General features: G+C 38.8%; 2 protein-coding genes across 2 annotated transcripts; both read right to left on the bottom strand.

The window, feature by feature from the left end:
• Positions 1–451: 451 nt before the first annotated feature.
• LOC119729102 (proteoglycan 4-like) lies at positions 452–10,436 on the bottom strand. Its single transcript, XM_038201620.1, has 9 exons — positions 10,135–10,436; positions 8,614–8,887; positions 8,192–8,415; positions 7,366–7,629; positions 6,686–6,965; positions 6,160–6,401; positions 5,701–5,890; positions 5,039–5,188; positions 452–4,735 (listed from the first exon to the last, which is right to left on the bottom strand). The coding sequence occupies exons 1-9, from the start codon at positions 10,300–10,302 to the stop codon at positions 4,677–4,679; spliced, it is 1,851 nt and encodes a 616-aa protein (XP_038057548.1). The 5' UTR covers positions 10,303–10,436; the 3' UTR covers positions 452–4,676.
• A 414-nt stretch (positions 10,437–10,850) lies between these two features.
• On the bottom strand, positions 10,851–19,976 carry LOC119729103 (syntenin-1-like). Its single transcript, XM_038201621.1, has 8 exons — positions 19,836–19,976; positions 17,058–17,159; positions 15,649–15,825; positions 14,632–14,811; positions 13,926–14,101; positions 13,571–13,742; positions 13,049–13,140; positions 10,851–12,376 (listed from the first exon to the last, which is right to left on the bottom strand). The coding sequence occupies exons 2-8, from the start codon at positions 17,109–17,111 to the stop codon at positions 12,322–12,324; spliced, it is 906 nt and encodes a 301-aa protein (XP_038057549.1). The 5' UTR covers positions 17,112–17,159; positions 19,836–19,976; the 3' UTR covers positions 10,851–12,321.
• Positions 19,977–20,289: the final 313 nt, after the last annotated feature.

Here is a 20,289-nt window from a genome sequence, read left to right as displayed (position 1 = left end):
TTGAATATGGACAATCCTGTCGAGTGTTTGTCATCTCTTTCACCATGGACGACTTGTGCAAATGAATCAAGAACTAGGGGAAACTAACAGGTGTATGAGCACTGTGTGCACCTTGCAAACAACAGAGGGCGCTGTTGAGATGCTCACTTACCAGGTGGCAAGTTTTTTTTGTGCTGTACACATGTAATACTCTTTTCATTACGAAAAGTGAAATCACTTGTATAAAATGTAAAAAGCTTTGTTTTTTTTCTCTTCAAAGTCATAAATAGTGTTGGTTTTCCACGAGTGAAAAAAGCAAAGCTGTAAACGGGCAAGAAACTGCATGTGTGGACAACTTAAATTGCTAAATGACACGCCTGTCATTAGCACTCGAGATGCGCATATTAAAAGCAATAAATGCCATTTATGTCATAAAAGATCGACACATAAGATATCACGCAGACTAAAGCACTTATTTTAATATAAATTTATTTTCCCTCAACCTAGAAGCACAAGTTTCTGCTGAACATGTTAAAAGGAGAAAAAAAATAAAGCTTTTACAGTTTTTCTTTTCTTTATGATTTTATGGAATACATGTTAAATCATGGAATTCGCTCAAAAATGTGTTTTTTCTTCCCCGAGAAAAAATATATATATTACGTCAACAATTCCTTGACGATGATTGTCACTTTTACACTTTAAATTTTTTTTTTTTGTAAATAATTTTAATTTCCTCAACTTTACTAGTTGATATACATGTAATAAAATTTTTGTTGCTTAACAATAAATGTGTCTGTTATTTTTTTACTGTTCTACTGGTCTTTGTCAAATTAGAAATTTCACTGTGAGTGACCATAATTACAAATTTAACACATCACAATAAGCCTGTTGATGTTACAAAATACAGGTTAAGTCATCTGTCCCTAAGAATGCTGTATGCACCTAGAGCAATTAGAGTGCTTCATTCAAAAAGCTCTGGAGGAAGAGTTGACAATTAAGTTTTAATTTTTGAGATTTATAATTTTAATCAGTTTTTGTTTTCCATTTCCCCCAGGACCTCTTGGAAGCCTGTATTTGATTTTACAATGCCACTTTAAAAAGACAAAGCTAAGTCTTGGCCTTATTTGGGAAAAACAATTAACACAATGCCCCGAATATCCAAGTTTCATTTCTCTAAATGACTACTCTTTTGTATCTTTTTTTTTAAAAATACAAATACACATAACTCGAAAGAAAAAAAATGTGAGCAAATAATTGTCAAGTTCAATCACCTGGTACAATGTACAACAGGTACAGAATAGATCGACACAAACAAATTTTTTTTCCAGTTTGTAACGATTCTTGTCTTGAATTCCTTGCCTTGAGTTCCTTGCCTTGTCCAACAAGAACAAAGGGACACATACAAGCTTGTCATAAAAGGTCTCGTGATCAAAAAATGTGTGAGCTATAATGTACATTTTCTTGGAAGTCGTAGACGAATTTCCCAATTAGCGTTGAAGCCGAGGCTCTTAGCGCTAAGCCATTGTATGAATTGAGAACCTTTTCTGTTTTTAATCCTCTCAACAAAAACAGCACCGAGGCCCGAGGCTACATTTCCAAATTGAAATTTGTCTATACTATAAACAAAAGTCTACATTGACAAAGAAAGACATACAGATACGCATCACATTATATAAGTTTTGTGGCAATCATAAGTTAAAAACTTTGAACTTTTTGTCAGTTTATGTACAGTCGAGTCTCGTTAATACAAACTCGTTCGGACCTAGCCAAATTGTTTGTTATATCAGAATTTTGTATTAAGAGGAACATCAGTCCCTTTCATTGTGCACATAAATGCACAGTCGGGACTAAGGCTTTATGTTTGTTATCACCAGAATTTTGTATTAACAGAGTTTGTACTAACGAGATTCGACTGTATACAACACATGTAACTTATCAACACTGCTTACTTTTTTATATTTTAAAATCAAATAAAAATTTTGTTTTTTCAAAGTAATACTTTTGTATGTGCTTCCACAATGCATAATGTACAACAGACAAAGCATAAGGAAGTAACTTTATTAAATTATCCTTTGGGAGTCTACTGTTGTGACATTGAATGAAAAGCAATTGTGAAGTCACAGCACAGAAGCGAACGCATGAATGAAAGTTAAAAAGAATTGTTGGAAATTGTGGCCTTCGCCTGCTCAATTAAAACTTGTAATGAAACAAAATACAATTTACACACCCTTCAACCATTTTAAAAAGGAAAAAAAATATAAGGCAAGAAAAAAAAATGGAAGAGAAAAGATTGATAAATCTGTCACAATTTTACAAACTGTTTTATCACTGATACAGTAAAGCATCATAAAGAATTCCGTAATATAGCATTTGATAACTTTTTTTGTGTATTTTTTTTGTACAACTTAGGCTTTTTAATGTTCATTTAAAGATAAGCAATATATTTTCTGTACATCCAAACTCCATCGGAAACTGCTATTTGGAGCATGTTCTGGCCAAACTCATGGAACTGTTGACGAAAAATTTCCTTTATATATGTAAAGCAACGAAAGTATGTTCAATTCGAACCTATTATCGCCATCTAGGAAGTTATTGACAAACAGTGATTGTCAATTACTACCAAATTCTTGTAAATCTGCATTAAGACAACAAATCTCTTAATTGAACACCTTACAGCAATGCAATGATACTTTCAAAAAAAAAAATTTAAACAAAAACTAACACAAAATGCGGTGTACACCAGGCTTTTTTTTGTGTGACTTCGATTTTTTTTTGGAAAATCTGAAGATTTTTTTTTTTTTGGGCGACTTTGAAGATTTCTGGACACCACAGACAATTTATAAACAACTGAAGCACAGAGCAGTATGTTTCTCCCCTCCCCTTGTTTTTTCCATCTTTCACTTTTTAAACTTTTAATAAGTTACGATTTAAACTGTTTTTTACTGACATTTTCTGCAGGAAGAGTTTCCATATTTAAAAGCTTTAATATAACATGAACATACACTAAATCGACTAATTTTTCAACATTATCTCGCGTAAAACAATGTTTTTAGCATCTGCTGTTGATTGATCCATATTAATCCATTAACAAATCGCTGTGAAAATCAGAAGTACAAAAATAAAGATTTCATTATGCGAAAAGCTTTTCTCTCAAAGAATTCAAGTTTGGGCCAAAAATAAAAATGGATTTGGTTTCCTAGTCATCAATCAAAACTTGATCCTGATTTTACTTTGGCGGTTTGGTTGACATTTTTGACAATCTGTTTTATCCCCTTTCTATATTGAATATATCAAATTGTACTGGGTGAAATCGCAGTTTTAACTTCTGCATGTACTTGTATGCTCTTTCAATGTACAACTCAAATGTTGTATTCAGTTCTGGCAAATGTTTCAACGTCAGTGATGTGTGGTAGGTTAAATCTCTATCACTCATGTCACTTTGGCCATGGAGGAATGCTTTGGCCAAGTGAAACTACTGTTCAAATGTTGATGCCTGGATGAATACACCAACACGGCCAGCCAATTCAGCGTTCAGAAAAAAAAATTGATTTCAGAGGAAATTGAAACAGCAACCAAAACTTCAAATATAGCAAAGTACACGAGGTTGAGTAACAAAGTCTTCAGTTTTGACGATTAAAATATAATTTGTGCAAAAATACATTTTGACTGGAAAATACTCTTTCAAATGGACATACACGCACCTAACATTTTTGGCAAGCGTTATATAAATCAAATCTGATCTTAACAATACATATTATGTATTTATTTGTTTATTTAGAAGTATGTGAAGGAAGAGTGAAATGTACTGTTCTCAAGCATGACCTTTTGGTTACCGTCAGATTTTTTTGAGGAAAATACCTTTTCTGTAAGAATTTGGCTTCAAAACTATTTTTTAAAAACATGTTTGCACATATCACGATGGAATGTATTTGTGTTTTTTTTCCTCGGTATTATGTTAACATCACAAAATAAAGCTTTTTTAAACTTTTTTTTTCCCCAGTGAAATTCCAAAGACCACAAAAAAGCACCATGGCTATTTACACTGACTGTACAAAAAGGCATCAGCTTTTTAAAACTTTTTGTGAACTTGATACTGTTTGGTACTTCCCCATTTAGCTTTTTCAAAATCTCCAAATTAGGAAAAAAAGATTGGAGACTTACTTATAAATCAAAAAATCAAAATTCTTTTCTGCGTCTGCAGACCTTCCGCACTTCAACTATCTAAACTTGTCTGCTACATCAACTGTGTGTGACACGCAAGTCAGTAAGCCAATCAGATGGCCGGAAACATCTGGGCAAGTCACCTGACTTAGGTCCAGCCAATCAAAAGGAAGCTCTCATAGGGCATCAATCAGAAACAACCAATCACTTTCTTTGTTCTTCTGTAATATTTCCCCTGCCCAGTCTTACTTTTCTGTCAATCAGCAATGGCACTTGCATCGCTTTACTGACGACCAATCAAAATATCATTACATGGGTCATGTGATCCGATTACATCCAATCACGACGCCAAAAACTCGGACATTACACATACCCCATTAATGGTGTTGCCTGATGAAACACATTGAGTTGCCCCTCACCAATGGTGCATAATGACCTCATAATTTGACGGTCAGTGGTTACCAATAGGGGGGCAGAATGGAGATCACATGACTTGGATGACTTAGCGAAGTGACCAATCAGCTTCCAGGGAGGCATCAGAGGTCCTTTCTTACCTTTTTGCGGACCTTTTTGGGCTTGGCTTCAACCCAATTATCTGTTGGCGTAACCAAAAAGGTAAAAGAAGATTAAACGTTATTGTTTTATTTGTTATATTTTCCACATGAAGTCTACCAAAGAGGATAGTGATGTAGTCAAGTCATAAATGAGACCTTTTTAAGTTAACATTGAAGGAGTCCACTCAGACGTTAATACAGTAAGAAGCTTTCAGAAATTGAAGATATACATGAAAGAATTACTCAATTTTGATCTTAACAACAGGTCACATTTAAGAGAACAACAAATATTTCAAGAAATACCTGAACTTTAAATACAGAAGATTTTTTCCCCTTAATCTCACCATTTTCTTGGACTGCCGGCACTTCGGCCACCGCTACTGGCTCTGGCTTGGGGGTGGGGGGATCCAACGACACTTTGTCACCGGTTTTGTCAGGGGTTTTGGCACTAGGAACTTCTTTGGCATTTGCTGGCGGCAAGGAATGTGATGCTTCTGCATAGGAAATGTCGACTCAAACTTACAATTGGTTGTAAATAAATCGTGGATTATAAATGTCGCACTGAAGCTATTTTCATGGGATCCTCCCAAAAAAATCAGTATGTACAATGTGTGTTGTAAGGGTGCACAACCACAAGTAGCCAATGAGAATCCACATTTAAGTTATGGGTATGTTGGGAGCGATCAGTGGAGCTGCGCTCTCGGTCTATCGTGCCGCCATCAGTAAATCAACTTTTCTTTCTATTTCATGGCTCTGGAGGATTGGTTTGAAAAAAAGGAAGTCAAGTCTGAGATTTCCTACAGAATCGACCGATCGCGCATTTCTAAGTGATCGAGCAAATCGCGCAGATCCACCGATCGCGCCCAACAGGTACATACTTGGTATAGCAATTTTTGCATGCCATTTTTTCTTTGTTTTTTTTTAATATCAAGCAATGATTCTGTTGACTTCACATGATTCCACTGAGTTCACATAATGTAAAAATGCTTGGAAACAAACCACTTACCTCCATTTACTGCCTCTGATGGCTTGCCTTTACTTTCACTCCCCCCTTTTCTCTTGTTCTTCTTTCCACTACTCTTACTATTTACACTCTCTGCTTTGGGCTCAGGGGACGGAACCACTTTGCTTTTAGGGGAGGCTGGCTGTTTGGAAATTGCCTCGGGTGTGGATGGAGCAGATTCCTTTTTCTGTTTCTGGATCAAAGAAAATAGTATGGACTTTGTTGTGAACAAAATAAACTAAAAGTGAACAAAATAAACTAAAAGATATTTTGAGAACAAAGCTTGTCTTTGGCCCTTGATTTCTTTTGTCTACATTCCCTCGTACACAGCACGTTCAACCCCTGTGTAAATTATGTATAGGGAATCTCATAGAATTTTGTGTGACGGACACAGAGTCATTGGACAACAAATCAAGAGAAAAGTAGGTCTAAAGTTTCAGTGATATCAGGATAAGTTCCTACCTTTTTGGATTTGCTCTTGGTGTCAGGAGCAGGGGAAGTACTTGACGGAGCTTGGGTCTCCTGGAGTTGTTTGTCATCTTTCTTGAGCTGTTGGGAGGTTTTATCACCTCCTCCTTTCTTGCCCGACTTGGTGGGGCTGCCATCTGCGGGCGACTTGGACTTGGCCGGGCTGGCCTCGGAGCTCGACGGGGCAGAGTTGGTGACTTTTTGGCCGGACTTCTTGTCCTTTGATGGTTTGGCATCTAACGCGACAAAAACCAAACAACATTTAATTACGGCCAGACAACAGCCATAACTCCCTCCAGTAGTTTTGTTGGCAAGCTGTTCACAACGATGGATCTTACTAGGTTCCTAGTGGAGGTTACGAACCAGAAGTCAGCTTTCATACTTCCGACTTCAAAAGATTCATCGAGGGGGTAAACTGGTCAAGTTTATACCAAATTTCACAGCAGGTAGGTATGGGAACTAGGTGGTAAAGTACATTCCAGAGATTTAGACCAAAAAAGGAAGTTTAAGTTCTTCTTACCAGCTTTAGTGGGACTGGCTTCCTCTTTCTTCACATTCTTTTTGGTCTTAGCAGGGGAGGATGCTTTCCCGTCCGCCTTCTTAGCCGGGCTTCCTTCAGGCGTCGGCACAGCCGGGGCCTTCTCCGTCTTGGCAGCCGGCTTGGTCTTGGACGGTGAGGTCTTGTCTGGGGACTTCTTGCCGGACTTCTTGGCCGAACTGTCCTGGGGGCTTGAAGGTGGCGACTTCTGCTTCTTGTCTTCAGTTGGCGGAGACTGTTTGGAACCATCTTCTTGAGTGGTCTGTTATGAAAGGTACAACCAAAATGTTGGTTTGCTTATTTCTTCTTTTTTCAAAATTAAATTGTACATGTACATAGGTCTGTCCAAAATTGTTTGACCAAATTCTGATTTTAAAAAAGGTTTTGTGTTGGTTTATTACGGAAAAAGGCTAAAACTCAGTTGTCATAATATAGGATGGTTTTTGGGGGTGCCACATGTACATTTGTAAAAATTAATCTGAAACCCAACCTAAACAGACCTTGATCTTCTGGACACATCTGTCTTAGATTTACATTAAATTAATTTTTTCAGATAGCAATGAAGCCCATTTTTTGCTCTTCTTTAAATTGAATCCATAATCACGCCCAAAATTATGTATAAAATGGCTTTTTCAGTTAAAATAAAATGTAACCATTGGTACCTTCTGCTTTTTCCGACCTTTGCGAGACTTTCCAGGAGTGAAGCCATCCTCATCAGTCCCAGCGTCTTTCTTCTGATTGGCCGGATCAGAATCTCCTGCGATCCCATTGGTCAAGGCTGCAGGTTCTGCGGTCTTATTGGCCGCTTCTTGCTGTTCGGCTTGGCCCTTCTTCTTTCTCTTCTTGCCCTGATCGGGAGAAGATTCGGGAACTGGGGCCGACTGGGTGGCTGGGACGCTGGAAGCCTTGATCTGGTTCTCCACAATCTTAAGTTGAAACAAAAAAAAAGATTCATTTTAAGAACTCACTGGGGAGTGGTACTGCACTCTAGCTGAATAAAATCCTTTTCATGCATTCAGTAAACATAAAAATACCCCACTCAAACTTGGGGAATAATAAAGTAAAACAAGATACACTAAGGCCAAAAAAAAAAAGTCTCCGGTTTCTGGTATGCGCGCGCATCGCCGTAGCCATGCGCGTCGGCAAAATGAAAAAGTTTTTTTTCAATACAAGATGATGTTTCAAAACCGCCAAACTCACTGGTTTGACTGGAATTCTGCTGCTGCACAATTTTAACGTGTTTTTAGATGGGGTTATGATCGTGAATAAGATTTATGTGGCCTCTCTGGACTCCCATATATTTGCACTAAGTTTAGTCGGGCACCATTTGCAGTCATCAGCCGACATTTGAAGCCAAAAAAAAAAAAAAAAAAAACAGGTAAAAAAAAAAAAAAAAGCCGCGTCGCCGCACCACTTTTGGGGCAAGCTCCATACCAGAAACCGGAGACTTTTTTTTTTGGGCCTAATGGGCTGAAAAACTGAACTCACCTTTTTCGGAGAACCTTTTGGCTTCTGAGGCATCTCCTTCTTGCCTCCTCCTCTCTCCTTGGCAACCGCATCTTTCTTGTCCTTCTGGGATGCCTTCTGGTCATCCCCAGGCCCCCGGGGAGATGCCTTGGTGGATTTGTTGGCCGACTTGGCCAGTGGCTCACCATTCACTTGCTTGTTGTGTTTCTTCTCTTTACGAGATGTGGCCGTGATCCAAGCCTCACCTATATAAAAAAAAAAAATGGCAATGACTCGTCTTTAATGGATGTGTGCGTTAGTTGTTGAGGGTGTGCTGTGTGAAGTAATCAGGTGATTATGTGCAAAAGTAAAACTGTAGTTAACAGTCAACACTGACAGTCCTTCACAAATGTAAAACTAAACACATGGCACTTTCAGGATCTATTGCAAAAATAGAAACAAACCTTCATCTTTTTCTTTCTCTTTCACTTTTCTGCCTTCCTCACTCGTCACAGCGAGTTTCTGAGGAGCATCTTGCTCCTTCACAGCATGTCCTTCGCTGACCTTGTTCTTGACCGGCTTGTCTTTCTTGGGCGAGATTTTTGGGGCAGTGTCCTTCTGAACTCGCCCCTCCTCGACTTTTGGACCTTTGACCTGTTTGTCCTCTTTTGGACTGTTGTCCGTCAGCAGTTTGGCATGGCCGTTGGTGCTGGGCTTGGTTTCTGATCCTGATAATTTCTGTGTAAAAAAAAAAAGAGTTGGAAAGTGTACAGGTTGCTTCATGCAATAGCCTTTTCTTTATAATAGTCCACCTAAAAAAAAACAAAGGAAAGAATGTAGTATCCAGACGTCACTTCAGCGGTAGTGTACATGTACACAAAGTCTATGGAGAGTCAAGAAAAAGTATATCCTAACTAAATTTGAAATGTTTCTCAGTCCCAGGTTCATGTCTTCAACATTTTTGCAATGACTGACCTTTATTGAGATGATATATGAAGAAAAAAGTGGCGTCAGGTTGCAACATTGGGACCCATGGGAGATCAGGTTTGATTAAAAGGACTGAATGGGCCACCCCGTATAAAGAAAAAAAAGGAAATATTCCCATATCTGGCCATCACTATAGTTTCCCTTCAATGACTATCTGCCATCAGAAAGTGATAATATGTCCTAAAAAGGCAAAATTAGCAGGGAAAATCGGGTATTTAGGCCTACTGAGAAAACACTTCAAAATTTTCAGTCCGGTCTTATAGGGTTTGTGCACAGGATGACAAGTGATGGCCAGATATGGGAATCTTTTTTTTTTTAATTCTTTCCAAAACAAATTCAATTTTAAATGCTATAATTGCTACACAATTTTTTAAGGCGAAAATTAGGCTAATACTTTTTGGGAAAAAATAGAAAATTTATTTAAAACGTTATATTTGTCATAAACAAAATATACAAAATACAAACAACAATGTAGGATTATTCTGAAATATGAAAACTTGTGTCCATCAATCAACTCAAAACACCAGCACTGCACTGACCAGACTGTAGTGAAAAAAATGAACCATCTCACATATTTTTTTACAAAATAAATACCCATAAATTTCCATTTCTTTCATGAATTGAAAACCCTTAATTAAGGCCAATGTATGGCAAACCAAATCATTCATGCGTAAAATCAGCCTTCTTGAAGTGTAAATTCGCGCTTAAATGTGAAACATATGGTTCGTGAAAATGATGCCACGACGCGCCCACCGTACAAAATAATGTCTGGCCGGCCAACGGCCCACGTACTTTGTACGGAGTGCACGGATAGCGCCATGGTACCACTCAGTGCCAGGACCGACAAGACGCCCCTAAACAAACGTAATTTTCCGAATTTAACAACGCATTTAGCAATCGGGGAGAATTGTCGATAAGGCTGTAGGGTGTATCAAATTAGCTAGAAAAACTTGTTGTCACTGAAAATGCCTGTTTCCTCCATGTTTAGATTCACCAACCTTCACGCGTCTGCCACGTCGGTTTCGCTTTTCGTTTTCATCTTCGAACATCGAACTCGGAGGTTGTGTCGAACTTCGGAAGCCAAAAGCGAAGACGAGGACACCGAAAACGACAACTACAAAGACAGGAATGTAGATTAAGTGCGGCTGGACCTCGGTGCCTTCCATTTTTGAGTTGACTGTCACCTAAACTGGAAAAATTTGGCGTTCATTTGGCGACAAAATTGTGGAAAATATTTCCAAAACAATCACAGCTGGCGAAATGAATATTTGGCCAATATGTGACGTCAATGAATGAGGTCAAAGGCTGAACAGTATCTTTTTAGTTGGTTCCCAATTTTCTTATTTCCATTTGCAGTAAAATGCAGGTTACCATCAATGTTTTGGCGACTTACTTGACGGAGTATGAATATATGCAAATATCCCATCACGGGACACCAAACATAATTTTGTATCGCTATCATTTTAATTTTCATAAAACAATAATCTTATTTCAATCTTTGTCATTGTATCTGTATATTTGGCAGAGCATCCCAGGTGAAGCATTATATTCTGAACAGTGACTTACGCATATATGCTTTGAAAAAAAATGCGGGCGGGGCGCGTAACTAGAAAACTGTATCCAAGATGCTGAGATTTTTTTTAATGAAAATTCATATTATGGACAATCACTTTACTTCATATTAAACGAATAAAATACGATGTGAACCTGGTGATACTTTTTGCAAGTTACTTTTATTTCGTATTCAGTGATAGTTTGTTAATTCCATAATGTTAATATTTACAACAGATCCGCCTCTTTAAGTGGTGGACAAGTAAACATCAGTAAAATAATGTAAAACACCACAAAATGGCCACGATGCTCAATTTCGTTTTGTGTGCAGAGAAAAAAAAAACCCAGAAAAATAAGATTACAGTTTCACAGGCCATGCACTTTGAAGGAAAATATATTTTTTAATTATAACCTGAAACAACCAAAAAAATTCAGAAATAAATTTTAGACTTTCTGTACACATAATTAAATTGAACAGCGATTTCAGGGCGTGTTGTAGGAATTGAGTGAGCATCATTTAAACTTGACATCCAAAACGGACAAATAACTCTGTGAGAAAATTGGAGTTTTACATTTAGATTTGCAAATCTATTGCCTAAACAAAACAATGCAAACCAATAAATGATTTTAAACTTCCTTTATCAAAACACATGTTTAACAAATTACATCTACCCTTTTTACACAAGCATTGCAAAATATGGCAATTTTTTTTGTTTTGGAGTATTAACACACAACTACATGTATAGGCAATTTTCTAAAACATGCATTATTTATCAAAATAAGAGTTGATATCAATTTTTATACTCGTCAAATGCATACTATTACTTAATCGATTATAAGAATGCAAAATACATGTCGACATTTTTACTTTCGGCACTTTCACAAAAGTTATCTCCGAGTCCCAAATATACTTTATCATGTTTTTACTTAATACTCATTATTGGTCGAAACAGCACTAGCCTTTCAAAAACTGAAGTACATGTATTTAGTTCTTGTTAAATATCTACATTTCTACATGAACATAAGAAAACCCATAATTCTCAAAACAGCCGTTATCAAAATCCCCCCATCTCTGGAAAAAAATAATCCCACATAATTTGAACTTTCTCATTTATTTCAATGCAACTAACTGTACACAAAAATTCAAAACTATGCAGCTTCATCAGAAAATAGGTGATTACGTTCGGTGCACTTGTTCATCTTTGTTGAGAGTAGATGAATTAACTGCGAAGAAAATTAATTCGGTGATACAGAAACAAGCACTACTTTTTTTTGGGGGGGGGTTGTTAAAGCTACCCTATTATGTAGCAAAATATGACAAAATACAATTCGTGCCGCTTATCTGAAAATACATTCATGACCACACAAGACTTTTTTTCAAGAAAGTAAGGAAGATAGCGTTTATTAAAACTGAAAAATGTATCAGTGAATTACAGATTAACATGTACTTTTATTTTGCATTATGAAGAGCCTACTCTACATTTTACAATGTGGAATAACAGTGGAATTTATTTTTTTTGTCAACTATCCTTCGACTTGTATGAAATCCTCCACAACTGTTTTTGTGACCCTAAATCATTGGTTATACGGTTCCGATGATACCATGCTCTATTCCCATGATGCCTTGCAGCTCTTTAGACTTCTGGGATGCTGTGGTCCATTGCTCCCTTCACAAGTGATGTCGCCATGCTAGAATAAACGACAAAAAAAAATTGAGTGAAATGAAAAGTTTTTTTCAGAAACTGTCAGCGTGAGTCCGATCAACATTTGTTTGCAGATGCAACATACTACAGATATTAACCCTAACCGCCCTGAATCCTTCAAAATTCTCTTTGCCAAAGTGGAGGAATTTGGAGGATCGATGTTACATGGCAAAAGTGCATTACTGATTTCGTAGGATGCACTTTGTCAAGGTCTTGGGCCACCCCTTGTGTCGTTTTTGCTCAGCCATGTATAAATATAGGCCTGGATTATGCTTGAAATCCTCTGTACTACTCCAGTATTTCACTGGCCAAGCCTCAATATATTGACAGTCACTGCCGCAGGATGTTGCAGGATTCAGGCAGTGGTCAAGCCTCCATGGACCGTATTCAAGAAATCATGGAGGAATTTGCAGGATTGAGGCTATATGCTAATTTTCCATGAGGCCAATTGGAGGATTTTGCAGGATTGAGGCTACATCCTAGCAAAAAGGCCTAGGGAGTTAGGGTTAAATATCCCAAAGTTTGGAAAATACTTGAACATCTGCCCAACTATGCTTTTTAGATTCTTTGACTTTTTAAGTGTTGTCCCTAAAAACCAATCACCAATTTGCCGACCCAAATTGCATGTAGTTCTGACTAACGAGAAGATTCGTCTTACCTCTTCATCATGTGATCGAAGACAAAGTTAGGCATGATAGTCAGGGTGATTGTCTTGCCAGCGTGGGCCATGATCTCCAAGATAGCCTTGTCCTGTGGAACGACAAAAAATCAGTTATTAGCGAAGTAGTACAGAAATCGTAACTCGGATAAGTCTGAACTCCTAATGAAACTTTCTAATTTTGCTAACTACATCAGGACAGTGATTAGAGTGACAAACTTGGATACGTTTGAAAACTACCTGGAGAAGCACCAAAGCTCATCCCATTTTGTCACTCGAAGTTCCTGTCAACCTCACAAAGAAAACCCAGGCCTAAGAAGCACATATACTCAATTACAGCAAAGGCCTTGCTTAAGGACACTGAACAAGAATCCCCGACGACAAAACCACTAGACTTGGACACTAGCTGTAAGCCTGTTAGCATACATGCTTGGAGTCTGCTTCTCAATTCACAATTAGACAATGTCTGGCAGTCTTTAAACAGTTTCCCTTCAGGAAATGATATTACGGACCAGTGCGTACCTTCATTCCGATGACATTCTGACCTTCGACCTCCAGCAGGGCGTGGTCAATCAGCAGGCCATTCCTGGCGGCCGAGGTGTCCTTCGCGATGGCGGTAATCTTGCCACCCTTGAAGACGAAGCCGACGTGATTGGTGCTGTCCTTCTGAAGGGTGATTGTCCTCTCAAATGGTCTATCGGAAATATCAAAGATAAGAGCGAAAGTATAAATAAAAAGAGTACATGCATTTTTAGAAAGTTAAGCATAGATGAACCTGGATTTGTTTTCATCTAAGAGCACAGGGGGTGTAAGATTCAGGACCCCCTCCCTAACTTTTTATGGTTACAATGGGACAAGTTTTCTCCCAAACTCTCACCTGTCACGGAGAGCCAAGACAATCCTCTCAGGCGCAGACTTACGCAGTTTGCTCATAGCTTTGTCGCTGGTCATTCCTGCGCAATTCTCGCTGTTGATCTGCAAGACCTGATCACCAAACCGCACTCTGCCCATGGCGGCTGGCGTTCCATTGCCGACAAAGGAAATAAAGACACCCTGAAATCAAAAAGAAAGAAAGAAATTACAATCATGTGAAGAAAAACTGGTATTATGCTGAAACACTCAAGCAAAAACAAAAGATGCAGAAGATATACATTGTGCTGAACAATTGTATTCTTTAGATAAATGGGTATTGTACCTGGACTAGACCTGAGTCCAGCCTGGGGTCATGGTGCGTGTGCCCTTGGGCAAGGCACTTTGTCACTCATTGCTTCTCTCCTCCCAGGAATAAATGGGTACCTGTGAGGGCAGATGGTTATAGTGTGGTTGATTTAGCTGCATTGCGCCAAAATGGCAGCATCGAGCTGTATACTCCCCAGGGAGCTGAGATGGTGTTAGGAATGTTTCAAGGGCCTTATGAGCAGGGGGTAACAATGATGTAGCGCTTTGAGCACCAGTCCTGGTGGATACGTGCGCTTTATAAATACCCACTATTATTGTTTGTTAGTTAGGATGGGGGCTGGAGCTGAGGGTTAGGAACTTAAGGGTGAAGATTGATGGGTATGAGCAGACCACTTTGGCCGTACCTTGCTGATGGCTCGGACGCGAAGGCCAATCTTTCCCTTTTGGTCCTTGCAGAGTGTGACCTCCCGCACGCCGTTCGTCACGTTGGCCCTCCTCAAACCAACATTCTGGGAGCCTGTGACCGGGGCAACCATGTTGGAGGGCCCTACGGCAACGGTTCCGCCTGGTCTTGGAACAATCGCCTACACAAAAGGAAGAGAAGCAATTAGTTTGGGTGATCTGACTTCAGTTTTGTTTGAAACAGGAATTTGAAAAGGTTTAATTGCGGAAATTCGGAACTGAAACTAAATCTGTGGGATATTGAGACACTCACGAAGTAAAGGAAAAACAAGGAGTGGAAAGCGCATTAGTCACTGTGCCGCACCAAAACCCCTTGCCTGTTACTCCCTGTAGAGTCTCAAACCGCCTGAGCACTCAATGTTTTAATGATTCATCATTGAATACGAACAATGTAATGCGATGTTGTGAAGCTGCTAATGGGTTAACCACTTGGCGCTGGGATTATTTTGACAAGAACGAAACAAAGCGCGGTGTTTTTTTTTTCGCTGGACCTCAAGCCAGGCGGGTTGAAACCATCACCCTCGGGCAGCACCCTCATATTTCCGACCTTGCTCGCTGCGAGTGGGTCGCTAACAGATATTTCCGGCCTCGCTCCCTGCGTGTTTATCACTCATCCGTTCTGAATACCACAAAACCTTGGTGTGTATACACGCCATCAGGGGCTAACTGGTTAATAAAGACTGGATCGCAAAGGTACAGAAACTCGGAAATAAATTACGATTGCTAAAAAAATAAAGTGACAGAAAAAGCGTTGGTGAAAAATATTTACCACACAATCTTAAATTACCACATGATTCATGTAAATGCAAAGCAGCCATTGGGATCTAGCAGTCACCTTTTCCGTGATATTCCACAGGATGAATCTGAACTTGAAAACTGACTTCCAAGATTTCCTTAATAGCAGAAACCCCCATGCACATACCGGAAGAGGAACTGAGAAAAATGTTGCTACTACTGACCTGTTGTACGTTGGGCATGTGCGCTGCCATCACCTCGGGGGTCAGGTTCAAGCCCATGTATTCCTCCAGGGAAGGGTAGAGGGAGCTGGTTGATGACACTGGGGCAGCCACGGCCAACGGAACGGCCGGCACTGGAGCATGCACCTGCTGTGCAACCTGCTGGTGTTGGGCCTGGGCCTGATGAAAAGGGGGGGGGGGGAATAAGTCGTGATTAAAGATTTAGAGACTAGAAATTGAAGATTTGGAAGTTGAAATCCGCTAGAAGAGGGCAGATAGGGGAAATATTAGGGAGAATTGTGCCTTTGCTGATAGATATAAGCATGGCATTTGGCACACAGTCAAAGTATGGCATGAGAAAGATATTTGGCTATAGGGCCATCGCAGATTTGTCCTTTGATAAAATATACATAGCAATTTTCAAAATTATAAAAATGGCTGCCAATGCCTGTTATTCTACCTATCTTTTTTCAAAGGACATATCTGTCATGGCCCAATAGCTAAATAAAGTGGCACATACTCTGACTGTGTGCCATATGTCATGCTTTTATCATCAAAGGCACAATCCAATCACCTATCTGCCGTGCGGTAAAATGTGAAAAGCTAATCTCGTTTGAGAGGAACTAAGAAAACTGATGGACACTCAACATACTCAACATTTTGGTCTGCCTATTGTCAGGAATTTCAAATTGAGGTGCGGTATGGAGCTTAAAAACCAGCATCAGTGAAGTTTTAGGAGGCGTGTAATGAGAGCCTGTTTATTTCTAACCATTTTGATGAATTTTGACTCGAGCATGTGAAATCCAGCCATCAAATATAATTCACAAGAATCTTGACCTCCCAATTAATTTAAGTACAAAGGATTTGCAGTTTCATTACCAGTCAGTGTTGGCTTTCCGACACATGAGGTAAAAATCACGATAGTGCCAAGCACCCCTCACTGACAAGTATTTTTTTAACCCTAACCATCCCAAATCCTCCAAAATCCTTTTTGCAAATTGGAGGAATTTGCAGGATTGAGGTTACATGGCAAAAGTGCGTTGCTGATTTTGGATTATGCACCGTGTCAAGGTCTCGGGCCGGACCTTGTGTTGTTTATGCCCAGCCATGCATAAATTTAGTCCTTCATTATGCTTGAAATCCTCCGTACTGCTTCAGGATGTCACTGGCCAAGCCTCAATATATTGACAGTCACTGCCTGAGGATTTTGCAGGATTCAGGCAGTGGTCATCCCTCCAACTTCCAAGAATCACATTCAAGAAATAATGGAGGATTTCGCAGGATTGAGGCTATATGCTATTTTTCCACGAAGCCAATTGGAGGATTTTGCAGGATTCAGGTTACATCCTAGCAAATTGCCTAGGGAGTTAGGGTTAATATCCAAAAGAAAGAGTGTCAATTTTCAAACTTACCTGAGCCATCTGGTCCACCTTCATGTCTTCCAGTGATGGGTAGAGTGCCGACATTTTGGATGGATGTGTTCTTCACTTTAACGTCAAAATAAAAGACTTAATCTGTAGGCAACAGAAGAGAGCAAATGAAAAAAACAACAACTTAATTCACATTAAAAACTGTACAATTTGTTGCAAACTGTCCAAGCAGAAAAAGTCTGATAATACTGAGGAAATATTCTGTCACTCACTTTTAATACACAGAGGAGATATGACCTCAAAAACAGTCGGCACGTTCAACACAAAACCGTGAGTGAAAAGTTCCTTGACAACCTTATTCCAATTTTCAAACTCTGTGAAGAATAAGTGCAAAGTCAAATGCTGAGGTTTTCAGAGGCACAGGCAGGAAGTTTTGATACAAATAATAACCCTATTCGTGTATAAAATCTGTTATATACAACTGTTTATTGCACACTGTAATTAACAAGAAATGTTAATGCTTTCAACGTCACCGAAATCGAATGTTGAGTGCACAAAGCAAGCATGGGCTTATAATGGTAAAAAGGGCGAAGCTATTTTTGGCAAATGACATAATTCAATTCTCAATCACATGCCACTTATGAACACAAAGTCTTGTGAGGTACAAGGTTCACACTACCCACGGCGGTCTGATACCATTTATGGCAAACAATGCAAAACGCTGTGAAAGAAGCGACGACTACCTCAGTATCCCATGACTCCCACATGACAAAGTAACGATATGAGATTAAACAGATTTGAATAAAGACAGAACCTGTGCGTCACTGCACAAACACAAGCTAGCAAGAATATTCTGGTTATGGCCGAGTGCAACCGATCAAAGTCTAATGGCTAAATTGAGATAACTTTATACTGACGTATCAATCATTAATATGGGCTGCCCAGATTCCACTTGATTTGAATGTGAATTTATTAATTAGAATTAGAAAGGAAATGGTCAGCTAACTAGTGTCAACTATAAACACCTTCAGAAATTCAACAGCAGGTGATTAACGATACATGATTAAGTTTGCAACGGAGGGTAAAATTGGACTCAAAATCAGCTTGAACAAAATAAAAAACATGTACAAGTATTAGCCTATGATCAGTCTTTTTTTAGCAGGCATGACAGGTGTAGCAGGGTTGGTGAATGTTTTTATTTGAAAAAAACAACACACTTTCAGGGAAAAAAAACAAACTATAAAAAAATTGGGGTGTGAGTGAAAATCGAGGCGGTGGTGATGAAACCCCAAAAATTCAATGTTGATGGCCTAAACAGTACTGCAGATGCTGAAATTACTAATTTCTTGTAATTCGGGTGAGTCACAATGCAGTGCGCCACCAAGAGTTTGCCAAGGAGAGTTCATTTTTCCAGTGCATTGTGGGAGATGGTCGACAAATTCGCAGCGCAGGACATTTGAAATTGTCAGGACATTTGAAATTGTTAGTTTTTCCAGTCAGTAGTGTCGTAAGCGGATAATTCGAGGATTCTGTTTGCCCTTTTCTTTTCTTGTCATCAATATGGTGTTTTTTTGTAAGGCGGCAGATCGATATGCCCCAATTTATAACATATTAGCTCAAGTTGTCTACTGACACTCATTCAAACTGTCCATTTTTGTCGACCGTATACTTGAAAAATGGACTCTCCATGGCAAACTCTTGGTGGTGCACTGTATTGCAAATCGCTCGAATTGTAATTTGATGTGTCATGACCCACTGGTGCTTTGGTTCAAAAATACATACAAAGTCTGCACGTCTGGAGATGTCAATGATAGAGGCCTAACAATTAACAGTTAAACACATTCAGAAATGACACAATAAGTTACAAAGCAAAGTATAAGTATTAATATGGGTGTCATACTCCATGATATACAATAGAATAAAGGGTGATTGGAAATAATTCTATATGGACATCACTCAACACCCTTGTTTCAAACCATGTGAGACTGCTCTGAAAAATTCTAAGTAGTTTCTCACTAAATGCTTTAATATGTACTTTTGTAACAGGAAAAAATTCCCTGCTAAATTTGACTTTTGACGACATGTTATCGCTTTCTGATGGTTGAGTGATATGATAGGCCCATTCAGTTGAGTAACTCCAGCTTAACATGCTTAACAATTCCTGATGAGCATGTCACTGTCAGCTGGAGCTGGAGTTACTCATGCTAGGTTTGTTGCAGGACATACAGGACAAAACTAGTGCCGTCCGTATGTGAAATTCTTTCCGGGTGATTGATTATTGAGACCAAATTAATCAGATTGTCATGATTGTACCATCACTACCAAAAGTACCATGGAGGAATATTACAAAGAATGATTGTAAAGTTGAGTCAAAATGGCATTCTATGTTTAGTAAATTGTGACCAGTTCTGAGATGGTTTTCAACATGTTCAAGGTTCATCTTGACAAAATGCTTGACAGTATGACAATGACAATGACATTGACAATGAAATGATCAATGTTGCATCCTAAGACCACTTTCTTTCACCTGTCATGCCTGTTCACTATATATTAATTAATATTATCTAAATGAGGATGAAAAAATGCAAAAATGTTGAAAAAACATGAATCCAATTTTGTTTGTCATGTTTGATGTTTAGAAAATACTTTTGATGTTTAGAAAATGCACTCGACTCGCCATAGACTTTGTACACAAAAAAATTAACCAAAGTGGCGTAGTCGCGTAGGCTACTTTCGATTCTTTCCCACACAAATAGTTCCAAATCAATCCACACTGCGCGGAAAAATTAGATAAATATCCACAGATCTTGCTGAACTTACCTTACACAAATCTTGCAAACTTCAATCTGTCTGTCTGTAGTTCACTGAAATAGGTACAAATGCACTCAATTTCGTCCCGTGACTTTGAGTTTGAATGCGTGTATTCGACGTCAGGTGTATTTTCTACCAATTTCTTCATTGGTGTACACTAACCTTTTTTGCGATCACATTGTGTTGATACAATAACGCAGGGTACCAGTGTTATCATGACGTTTGGTCACAAGGCGTATGATGTCATTTTTTGTGATCTATTTATAGTAACCATTGACGTAAGGTGGGTTTCGCGAACCGGCACATTGGAACACCTCTTGCGGTTTGAAAATAATAATAAAAAACAATTTTGAAGGGAGATTGATCATTTCCATGCAGAACGATAATTGTCTGTCATAGTTACGGCCCATCTGAATCACACCTTCTACGTGATTTAAATTGGAACAACAAAAAACGTGGGACG

This window comes from Patiria miniata, unplaced genomic scaffold (assembly GCF_015706575.1).
Source record: "Patiria miniata isolate m_02_andy unplaced genomic scaffold, ASM1570657v1 HiC_scaffold_20, whole genome shotgun sequence".
Lineage (NCBI taxonomy): Eukaryota > Metazoa > Echinodermata > Asteroidea > Valvatida > Asterinidae > Patiria > Patiria miniata.
This window is presented reverse-complemented; position numbering and strand designations above follow the sequence as displayed.